This window comes from Pleurodeles waltl, chromosome 4_2 (assembly GCF_031143425.1).
Source record: "Pleurodeles waltl isolate 20211129_DDA chromosome 4_2, aPleWal1.hap1.20221129, whole genome shotgun sequence".
Lineage (NCBI taxonomy): Eukaryota > Metazoa > Chordata > Amphibia > Caudata > Salamandridae > Pleurodeles > Pleurodeles waltl.
Window position 1 is genome coordinate 566145041 of NC_090443.1, and position 12353 is coordinate 566157393.

Here is a 12353-nt window from a genome sequence, read left to right on the forward strand (position 1 = left end):
CTCCCAGCGAACTCCTTATCAGTGTGACATAATCACTATAATAGAATCTAATGAAAGCTTGGTGTATAATGTTGAGGAGTCAACAGGTACACGCAGAGGAATAAAGACAGGGGATTTACAGCTCTGTGTGTGGCATAGTCACTGGCCGGTACTAAGGCTGGGTAATACGCTACAGCAACTACTATTAACAGCCTCCAAACAGTGACCATGTAGAATCGCTCTGAGATTGTAAGGGACGTTAGCATAGAACTTCCTGGGCAGTTGTTAATGGGCCATCTTCACTCTTAAGCTGTCGTACAGGGGGCATTAAAGTCATAGTAATTGGGAGGAGGGGTGAAGCAAGCAGTAGAGATGTAATGGGTTGGGCAGGGTTCAAATAGTGAAGAAAGACATTTAAAAACAAAGGGGAAGGTCCTTAAATGAAAGTAATTGAGTGAGGGGTAATGTAAACATAGGAGAAAGTACTGGCAACGAAAAGTGCGGAGTAGGTACATGTAATGTTTAGTTAAAGGTGATTGAAGAAGAGAATATAAAATGCCATCAAATTGGTTTTAAAGGAGTTTTAACTTTGATATCATTCATGTACTCTTCATGAAACCACTATGTTGGGACCTTGACTTTTAAGCAGTTTTATTACAGAATCCATTACAAACTGAAATTGCAAAGCCTAAAGGAGGGAGAGAAGAAATCCAGGCAATGATATAAAGTATGGCTCATCATCCATCCAGCTACTTAATGTCAGAAATATTAATATTGCTGAAGGATGTTTTTGTGACCATCTTGTCTCTTGTATCAGTGAATGAACTTAGAGAGAGTGTTTTGACAAATGGTTGATTATGTAAGATATTTTCCACGTGGAGTAACATTTCTTACATTGAGGTTTTCTTTAACAGCAGATTCAATAGCACAGAAAGATGCCAATGGATATTAAGGAACATCTTGAATGATTCCATGTATCCTGTTATATTGAGGATCATGCCAAAAGAGAGAGATGTTTTTAGCCAGGATGAGTACCGAGAATATTTTTCTCCCTCAAAAAACACAGTAAACATAAACTATGTGGGCAAATCATAAATTAAAGATAATTCCAGCACCAATGATTCTAACTATAAAGAGACACAAATGTTCCCTTATTTGAAGCCTGAAACTAAGATAGCCATTGTAAGTATATTGTGCAATTAAGGCCACTCCTACTGATGCTCTCTCTTTGTTTTTTTTTGTTTTTTGCAGAGCCTGTGGTACTGTGGAAGTTTCCGGAGGAGTTTAAAGACCAGGTTGGACATATGAAATGTATTTTATAATATAATAAGTACTTTAATATATAGAGTTATGTGCACAGATACGTGATACTATGGAAGCTGAAAGCCTGCCGTTAATCCCATTTCTCTACTAAAATTCAAGTTTATTACTTAGTTCTGACATATTTCAATAAATGTGCATCAGTCTACTTTGAGTTACCACCTTTACTTTTATGGTTGTAATATACTCTAAAGGTTTGCATTCGTATCCTCTTTGGACAAGTGGGTTATCGTGCATTTCCTTGTCTCATTTCAATCTCTTTCAGTCCCCCTCGAGTTTCTTCTGCTCTTCATCTCTTGCTGATCAAATGGTTATACAGGTAACCAGAATTGTTGATGTTTGGGGCACGTAAGCATTCTCCACTTTTTCCATAAAAAGTATCCAAGGCAAATTTGCACCCACCCCGCACGCATATTCGGAATATCAACGATGCCCAGTGCTTGAGAAAATAGCCAGCAAATACCAATACCTTCGGTTTCTTTTGGAAAAATGGGAAAAAGAAAGCATGAAAGTATAGGTGTTTTTTTTTTGTTTTTTTTTAATTACATCAGCAAAATGTTAACTTTGCTAAGATCACCATCTTCACAGCTTTCAGGAAAAAGTAACATTTTAAAATAAATACTCTTTTGCCACAGTTTTTGTTTTTTCCCCCCTAAGTGGTAGACCATTTTTTTCTATTTTTGTGATTTTCATCTACTTGCAGTTTGTAATGGAAACAGGAGGTATAGCCATGGTGAACCCAGATAGCTATACATTTCTGAAAGGTATAAAAAAGATCTTAATCAGCAAAGGTTCATTTATATAGATCAATCATGATTTTCCCAAAGAAACTAATCATTGAAAAAATGAAAATGAGAAAAGAAAACCAACAATTGGTGATAATGTTTTAATCTGTCATTCCTTTCCTTGATGTTTAATTTAAAAAAGTAGGAAAACAACTCGTCAGACCCTTCTGGTAGCAGAGATGTGTAGTGTTTGTTAGTTGTCCACAAACGTGATACCCAGAGTCAACAAATTAGGTGCAGGTTATAATGATATGTCAGTGTCCACAGACCATGCATTAATATATTTAGTAGGATCTTATGAATGAGAAATTGGTGTTAAGGAAACCTATCTATTTTTCTGTGTGCACAGGATATTGAATTTAGAAATAGTGGTTATTTGTACTACTCTGAACTTTGGGATACCCCTACTATCATGTGATTCAGAGGACATGTATCAAAATGTGTTCTTTCTTGCACCCTGGCTTACATTTGGAAGCCAAAAACAGAGAGAAATTCAGTCTACAAAATATTTGTGCTCCTACTCTTTTCCCATTAAAAATGGTACCCCACTTATCTGTGCAGTCCTATTAACCTCTACAAGAAAGGCCCCAAAGTAATGTGGGGACATCAAAATTACACCATGAAAAATTACCTGTTTTGGCAATGTGGGCATCTGATGATTTTGGGCCTGGAGAAGGGTGAGTCAGAAATCCATATTTTTCAAGTGAATGCATTTGTCTTGCCAACTACCCCCTGCCTCCAAGATGCAGGTGGGAATGCAGGCATCATCCTTTTCATTCTGCTGCCCAAGCCACAACCCTTCACCTCTACCTTTAAACCAGAGTTCATGATGGTAGAACCTCTATACTCCTTTTGCTTTGATCCTCTCTCTTCATATCCAGACACAGGTCGTATATGTCTCCACTGGTACTCCTCTGGTCAGAGCGCATGTCTCCACCTAGCAAATTAAATCCTAATGAGCTCCATTCTAGGGGCTAGAGGGCAGGCAGAGTCTACTGAGCCACAACTGTTGAGTAGGGCCTTTTGCATTTGGTGTCCCGGGGTCCATCCTACTATGGTTCTGGAAACTGGACCAAGTTTCCCCTTTCTACACTTGACTCTCAGAGTAGCAAGTGCTCACAGTCAAACGTTTCCAAGAGGCAGTGTGAGGGGCAGAGACCCAGAACTCAAACAGTCATATAGCAGACATAATATTATGCTTTCCAAGCTAGTGCTTGTCTTAGTAAAAGAAGTCGAATTTCAATATCACATCAAATGAAATATTGCACACAGAAAAAATGGGGTCAGCTACAGGGGCCAACAAAAATATATATGGGAATCCAGTCAAGGAAGGCAACACTCACAAAATTCACTGTGGTGAACGTCTGTTCTCATAGTGCCCACAATACCTTCAGTGATACAGCAACTATAAAAATGTCGTAGACAAAGAACAGGTACAGTTACAAGCTAGCTATTAGGTTGTATAAGTAACTACCATGTTTGGAATCCCAGAGGCCAGTTTGTTGTAATCTTGAGCAAAAGAGTTATTATCTTTCTGGGTTCAAAACACAGTCTCTTAGTCTTTGATTTCAGGCCTTGGGTTACTTGTTTGCTGGAACACGGCTCATGGTAGAAATTGGCGGCATGCTCTTGTCAGTCACATAGACTATCCTCATCAGTGGGTGCAGCAACACTGGCAGCAGCCCCTCTTCTCAGATCCTGCCTTTGAGAACAAACAACACATTACAACACATTGACAGTGGCCCCTCATCTATGGGAGTTGTGGCCCTCAGGCCGTTGTAGCGGTCCTCCACTGCAACAGTGTTGCCTGGTGTCACAGGTCACTCAGCACTTCGAGGTAGTGACAGAACTGATCTTTCTAGTTATATTGAGTGATGATGGATGACACACAGTTTGCAAATAAACCACACAGAGTGGCTGGACAATCCTTCGTACCTAAAGTCTGCACTGGTTATGCTCAGGATATCATTCTGCTCTTCTGGGTGCTCCACATGACGGAACATGTCTGAGCCTCAGTCTCTTGCCCCTCGCAGTAAGAACGCAGGCTTCTTGGCATAAGTCAGACTCTGAGTTCTTCAGCAAGTTACACATATTCTGAACCCAGTTATTACTCATTTTGGCACAATATTTATGTGAAAGTTTATTAGAGCTCGCAACACTGACCCCTCCTCAAAAGCATCTCTTCTTCTAAAAATGGGCAGTTTGCTAAATGTTGTTGCATAAGTTTTGCTAAAATCATCAGCTGAAGTATTTCACCATATGCTATTCCTCTTTTCTGCTGTGAGCTAAAAGCATTCTCCTACCCTGGACTTATGCTTTATAAATAGCTTATATTATAATAAACAAAGTAAAATCGTGAGTCGGAGTTAGCATCCATATAATAACGGGAAAAGGAATTTTTATTGCTAACAGGTGTAGGTCCCTTTAATGAATCTGAATGAATTTTATATGCACTCAGGTTGACCCCCTAGATACTAAAGGCAGAGGTATTTGATGCAAAACATGGCTAAAAGCTACACACTGTTCCTGCAGAATATTGCTACCAGCCTTGTTCAGTGGTATGGGGACAGCAGTTGTGCTTACAGGCCACAGCAGAAGGCTTACACAATAATCAGTACCCGTCAAGCATGAGAGCAAGGGTACAGCCAAATTATAGGCAGTTATTATTGTAAATCATTATAAAACTCAAAACCCAAAGAGAAAGCATAGAGGTTCCCCAGGTATTTTTAGCCACAAAAACGTAACACCCCTGGTGCATATATGACATGCATATTACTTCACAATTAGTATCGTCTTTGTCATCACAGAAGTCTCAAACTTTTTCAAATACGTTTGTTGCTATGCGCAGTGCAGCCTTCATGGATACCATCTCACATGACATCTACATTATCTCTTTTGCTTGGAAGACTAACTGCAGTAGGCTTTAATATCAAAATTATTTCTGTGAGGATCTCTACGTGATGCTGACACTGGTACTGCAGCAGCCTTTCTTCTCCACATATTTAAAGAGCATGCACATTCTAAATGTTCTTCAGCCTTATAACTACATTTAACCTTTAGAACAACATGTTCAACAAGCGCCTAGCTCCTGCACTATTTGAAGCTTTCAGGGAAGCCAAATGCTCTGGATTTTTAGGTTTTATGTCTAACAGAGGCATAGTACCCCTCCCCCAAGAAGACAATTATTCATTAGGGTGAGGGAATTAAAGCGTAGCCTCTAGGTTTTGCATTGGCATCCCCTCTTTGATCAATACCTTTCTTGTTGAGCATCTGGTCACTTCTCCAGGAATCATTTAGGAACCCTCCTACTGCAGAAGTCTAGAGAACTTGCAGGAGGAATCACTCGCTGTTTCCCTTGACATTGAAAAAGTAATTGATTGCGTACAGTGGGATTTCCTTTTCACATACTGGACAAATTTAGTTTAGGCCAAGACTTCACATCGCGGATGGTCATATCATTCACCAATGGCACAAAGGAACTGCAGAGGTTTACTGTCCTACTCTATCCTGATAAAATGCGGCACAAAATAGGATTGCTCCCTGTCACTCCTTTTATTCTGGTTGGGAATCAAGGATGTGCCTCTCATTCATGGCCCTTATAGCCCTTCCTGTACATGTATGGTAACCAAAAACCCCACATTTTCTCTAGCACCTTTAAATCCTTAATTGATTGATTACCACAGTATCCAGGAGTCAAGGTGAAATGGGAAAAATGTGTGCTAAAGTCTGTCTTATTCCCCCACTAGTGCTAGTATTGGGGGCCATACTATGGAGTGGGTTCAGACGGACATGCGTACCGGGATATGGTCATAAGGAGTTTAGATAAAATCACTGAGGATGACTTGCATCCACTAATGGCCAATTCAAGTTCTGATTTTGGCCAATGGTCTCAACTCAGGGTTTCCCCGTGGGGTTGAGTGCAAGTAATGCAAATGGTGGTCGCCCCAGGACATAAGTATATCTTTGGGATGCTACCCATAGTGCTTCATAAGTTGATTAAGTTCTGTATTGATCCTGATATTAAGCCTTGATACTTAGTATAAATTCATATCCTCGCCAACAAGGAAGACAAATATAAAGGTCATGATGTTGGTTTGGAGATTGGTACATAGACTTATGTAGGTAGATCCATAGTTGAATATCTTAGCTTCTCTTTTCTGCAAAGCAGGCTTCACTTGGGGGGCTATATTGAGGGGTGCATAGACTCCAGCAGGCATAGAACGAGTATACCACCTTACCTTGGGTGTTCACTTAAAGTGGAGGTGAGTCCAAACGGTCCATTGCCTGAGGTTGGCTTGTTAGGGACCCAATCTTTATCCTTTCCCATGTGGACAAATCTTGGGAAATACAGAGTATTTAAAGGGGTGGTGTCAGGGCTTTACCGGTTACTCATAGACCACATATACTCTGTCCACATGAAAGCCAGGGTCCTCTGGCAAACAGCACTATAACATGAATACACACACAATGAGTGATCGTCCCTGCTAACTTGACACAATCACTTTCTTAGATTGGCCAGGCAAAAATTACATTTTTTAAAGTTTTTTGAAACTCGTTTTGGCCATATGTCTGCTAAGTCAGGGCTTTTGCATCATTCCCCATACCAGAGGAGCAGTGGCACTGATTGTGACCTGTTCATATTCTCTAGATTGCTATAGGCATGAATTGCACTGCGCAGCAATTTAGCTGTCTCTGTCAGCTGCAGATGACATCACTTTAGTCCCATCAGCACATCTGACACTATTGCACAACATGACTAGTGACATACATTCCTTAACACATAGGTAAGGATGGCTGGAAAGTTCACTGTTGGTGCAAAGACTTGTATTTTGTGACCTTGCTGAAGCCTACGATACAGACTATGAAAAATTATTGGCTGAACTGCAAACTGGATAGGATAGTCACTTATAAATTTGTAGTTTATAGGATTAGCGGTCAGATGGCTTTTTTTGACCAGGCATGGGAGCCAGTTCTTAGAACTCCTATCAGCAGTATGGTGATCTCATGTTGATTGTCTAGTAAATATTGTGTGTGATGTTAGGTCTGCCTTTACTTTGTCCCATCCACAATCTTTTTGCAGACCAAGTTGGTGAACGCATTACATTGTTACCCTAGACAGGGTATATTGCATTTTTGTGACTGGGGGATAATTTGCTATTGTCATTGTCCCCTGGGGCTTAATAAGTCTACATTTATATTTGCAATGGTGTCACTGATGTAAAGTTCAATTTGTGAATTATTTCTTTGTATTTTGGATGTCTCTTTATCCTTCTCTGTTACCTTCAGAGATCTAACAGTAATGGGAATTGATGGTCCTCTGTTGGCTCATGATACTGAATCAGCAGCCCTATGATTGCATAATTCTTGATAGTTGGATGTATGTCGTTCTGTGCTTTTCGACATCCTTTTACTCTGATGTAACCTTTTTGTTTCAGCATTTATGTTGTACTCTGTTGTCAGTCTTTACAGATGCTGTTAGAGATCAAATGTTACTAATACATTAGTGGCATAGAAGTTAGCATATCATGATTTGCAAGTTATAATTAAATGCCTAACTGAGAAATTAACATAGGATGTAAAAATGTGCAGCTTTGAAAAATGGTGGACATTGTGATCTCCACTTGTTTTCAACATCACGTTTTACGATGGAAAATGTTGCACATTTACATTTTAGTGAATTACTGTCATGAATTAATATTATAAGTGTTTTTTTTAGAGAAACAGTAGAAATGAGAAATATATTATGAGTGTTAAATGAGCATGAATTAATCATACTTATGTTGAATTAAAAATGAATTTATTAACATGAGTTATGTGTGTGCAGAAAAATAAACGCATGTTTAAATTGAAATGCTTAACAATGATTGCAATTAAATAATTTGCTTTGGACATTTGATTTTGTCATATGTTCAATAAGGTTTATATGTATTAATTTCATTAATGTGTATTTAGGATTTCTTAGCCAGACTAGGCCTGGAAATTCATTTTGCTGTAGTAATGAAAAATGTCAACTCATTCGGTTTCCTTTGACCTGAAAATGTTTCCTAGGTTGCTGATGTGTTAGTGAATATCCTATTGTATTGAAGGCAAGAGAAGCTTTTAGTTAGTTTGTTCTAGAGAAAATCCAGAATAGTTGCAAACCTGAGGGGGGGGGGAATCTACATTTCCAATTGAATATCAATCCATCTGTGCACAATGAATCCACCCTGAGACCCAATCAGGATTCTTCATACATTTGAAGAGTAAGAGACTTTTGGAATTTTTTGTGAGTCTTCCCCCTGACACTTTGGAAGTGAGTCTGCTGATGGCCATCCTGAGATCCAGTTCTACTCTTTGTCTCCCTCACTGAACCATCCTCTAACTTTATCTGTCCCTGTGAAGTTCAGAGGTGCTCCTCATGAACCACTCTCTATGTTAAGCCTTTGTCAACTATCCTAGCTGTTTCTATATTCATACTGTTCAGTACTTTATGTCCACTTTCCTCTGAACTGCTGACCGTTCTATGTGCAGCCTTGTTCTGCACTGCCCATGATACTGCTGTCTTCTGATGCTGCAACACGTGAGTGCTCTGATTGACAAATCCTTCCTGTCTGCTGTACCCTAAGGAGAGGTATAATTCACAATGTTGTTTTCCTTGTTTCCTTTTCAGCTTAGATAATTACACCATTGGATTTTTATAGTTAGTTACACTGGTTAGATGATTTTAGAAATTCTTTTTGACTCTTCTTTTGTTTTTGCCCGCATGTGCTAGTCCATCCCCAGGCATGCATGTCCAAATTTGTACTAGGGATAAGGAGGACCCAGCCCCAATTACTGATTGTTATTAAGTGACTTTGATGATAATGGATGTTGTCTCCTCTGCTTTGAAAACTGATTTTGATGTGCATATTATTGTTCTGCTGGTTTGTGTTACTCTTTTAGAGTGTTTAATAGTACTGATGTTTAGTAGGCTAAATCCCTTTAGTCGTTTCGGTCAGCCTATGACTTTTATGTATTTTTATAATTTAGTTTTGTGCACCATTTATGTTATTTTGGCTTTGTTTGTAATAAAGCTTTGAAACTTTATTCAGTTTGGAATGTTGTATCCTTGGCCAAATTGGTCATGTTGTGTAAATTGCTTGTGTTAATTATGATATTGTTTTTTGTTGATTGAACCTGACTATCATGCTCCTCACTGAGTCCAAATATCTGGTCGACCTCTATGTGGGTGGGGGGTGTTGTCGTATCTCACATAAATGCACATGGTTTCTGAACCTAAGGCGGGAAGAAGTCCTCCGCGTGTGTGCTCCAACAGTTTTGGTAGCAGAGTTATGGTTTTGCCTCATGAGGAGGGAAGTCAGGTTTTGCCCTCATTGTGTGGTGTTCTGGGTGAAGTGTAGGGGTTGATGAAATTCCAGCTTGGTTACAAATGTATGGCATGTGTTTTGAGTATGGTTTGCGCTTGCAATGCTTTTTGCTAAATTGAGGTGAAGTGTACTGCGTGAGATGTTTGGGGAGTTGTTGTACTCAAAGTAAATGTCGTGCTTTGTGCTCAAAATTGCCCATGTGGTTGTTGTTTACAGTTCCTGCGTGGCCAAAGACTCCAGAGTACCGCACAAGTGTATTGAGAAACTTGGTTAATTTAGTGTCTGCCGTGGGTGTTGGTCGATTGAGCGCTGTCGGATATTTGCATTTAGGTTGTATGCGTGAGAGGTGTATGAGACGGTTCTGAAGTGAGTCGCAGTGGCAGAGTGAAGTGAGTGTGATGTAATTTGGTCCACGCTGGGATGGGTTGGTTATTGAGAAGAACTGCGCACAGATTGGTGGACAAGACTGTGCGGATATAGATTGAGAACTGCTTGCGGAAAGGATTTTGGGACTTCCTGGTTTCGTAGAATTTGAAAAGAATTTATTGAATTTTTGTAAAAATGAAGTTTTTTGAAGCAGTAAGAAGTGCGTTGAGAGAAGATGTATTCATTCCAGTTAGAGAAGGTGAACCTACTCCACCTGAGGTCACACCAGCATTCGAGGTAATGGAGGAAAGAGGAGTTTCAGCATGGTTTGGATAAAACAGTGGTGCAAAATCACTGAGAAGGAAGGTAACTTAGCTTTACATAGTTATGTGACTTTTAATTCAAGGGTATGAGAGAACCTGAGGAGGGTGTTGTATGAGTCAAAACCCCTTCCTAGACCTGCACAATTATAAGCCCTTGTGATTTGGTAATTACTTGTGAGACAGAAAGAAGCTCGGAAATTTGAGAGGCGAATGAGGAAAGCAGGCAAGAGAAATGACATTGGCAGAAGCTAGATGGGATGAGGGACAGAAAATGTGAAGAGCAGAAATGTTACATGGAGTGAAATTATTCCCAGCAATAACACAGGAGGGTGATGGAAGTGTTAGACCTAAAGCCAAAAAGAAGCCCACAGAGGACTTAGAGCAGAAGTCAAATGAACTTAAAAGGACAACAGCTACCGAAAGTGATTCAGGTTACAAATTTATAATCCAGCTTTTGCAGAAGCATCCCCACCATATAATGCAGTCGAATCAGTAAATCAGAATATAGCCCTGACAGCTCCAGTTGCACAAAGCCAGGTTCAAGCAGTACCTAATTTACTTACTACTACTGTAGCACAGGTGGCGGCAGTTTATCCAACAGTTCCAGTTGTTATTACAGCCCAGAATGTGACAGTTCCAGTTAAGTCACAGCCAATTAAGAATTCAGGAGTGACTCAAATAGGGTCCACGCATAATGTAATGACACCAGCAAAAATTGTGAATCGGGGACAAACAATGCCTATGTATTCCCCAGTAGCGACACCACTGATTGTGGCCCCAGATCAGCTGAATTTGACTTTTGGTCCAGTACTAAATGGTCAGGGTACAGGATTGATATTCTCACCAAGTCAAACAAATTTGTCAGGGCCAAATACATTGACAGTTTCTGTCACAATAAGTCCAGTCGTATGCACAGGTCATTATGGAAGTGGTCAGCAGACTCCAAATCTGGTATCAGGAGTGCATTCTCCTTTTAGAACAAATGCAGAAATGGAAAGACTAAGCACTGCTGTGCCAGCAGTGACCCCTATGAATTCTTGTGATTTTAATCAGATATGTGATAAAGTAGGTCTGCTGATTGATATGACATGTCCCCCATGCTCTACGGGCTCATCTGTGTTGGCTCAGGAGCAAACTATGAGAGCGCTGTGTAATACTCCACAGCCCATGTGTCGAGGCATTAATATTAGCTTACAAGGATTATCAGCACAACAACTAACTGAACGGTTAGACAGTTTGGGCGAAGTATCAGCTTTGAGAAACACCCTAGGGAGAGAGAAGATCCTGAACATTGCTAGACTAAAATTGGAATTGAATGAAGTGATTGAGGGAACACTTGAATTGGACGGATTGGATTCTTAAAATTAAAATGAGTTATGCTTTATGTGCAAGGATATCACACATTGAGCAGGGCAGATCTATCGGAAATTAGCTGATTTAGCGGAGAAATATGAAATTGAGATGAATAAATCTAAACATTTGAAAAAGAGTTACAGATTTGAATTCGATTTGAGAGACATTGCAAACATAAGATCAGCTGGCATGAAAATTCACATCAAGGAATTGATTCAGAGCATCCAAACATGGGGAGCATTAGACAAATGGGAAGTCTAATGGGGTAAGAAAAGACATCAGAAGGAAAAGCCAACTGCATCCTCAAATGGTGTACAGGAGGCTGAGGGAGCTGTAAAGATTATGCAAAGTCCAGGAGGGAATTTTGTTCATGTCCCATGGACCAGAAGTGACATAGTGTCATTTACAAATGATTACCCAAAGTTGGGGAAGAAGCCGGTGGAATGGTACAAATAAATGGAGAGGTTTGCTAAGCTTGCAAAATGTTTGTGAGAAGATTTGAACATCTTATTTGAAATTGGGGTTCCAGCAAACTTGTGGGTTGCGTGTAAGCGGAGTGTTGATTGGTCAACTTGTGAGCTGCCAAGGGATTCAGTGACCTGTGCGCATTCTGAAGAGGTGATGAAAATAATATTATAAGGTGATTGAATTTTTAAAAACTAGAGTTTGCCCCAAAGATGTTGATTGGCACGGAATTGACAGGACAGCTCAGGAATCAAGAGTCCTTACGTGCTTAGTATGAGATATCGTTGCAAGCATTTAAACAATACAGTACCACAGAAATTATTGAGCCAATAGATATGGTTTATTTTGTGTTCAGATTTGTTCAGGGGTTGAGGCCTGAAATTAGCAATAGGATTCAGAATCATTTGATTTGCTGG

General features: G+C 39.8%; 1 protein-coding gene across 2 annotated transcripts in view; it reads left to right on the forward strand.

The window, feature by feature from the left end:
- DENND1B (DENN domain containing 1B) overlaps positions 1 to 12353 on the forward strand; it is a 1047500-nt gene that overhangs the window by 168093 nt on the left and 867054 nt on the right. For both annotated transcript variants that reach the window (XM_069232125.1, XM_069232124.1), the window contains exon 3: positions 1231 to 1274. In XM_069232125.1, coding sequence (XP_069088226.1) covers positions 1231 to 1274 — 44 coding nt within the window. The remainder of the gene's footprint in view (positions 1 to 1230; positions 1275 to 12353) is intronic.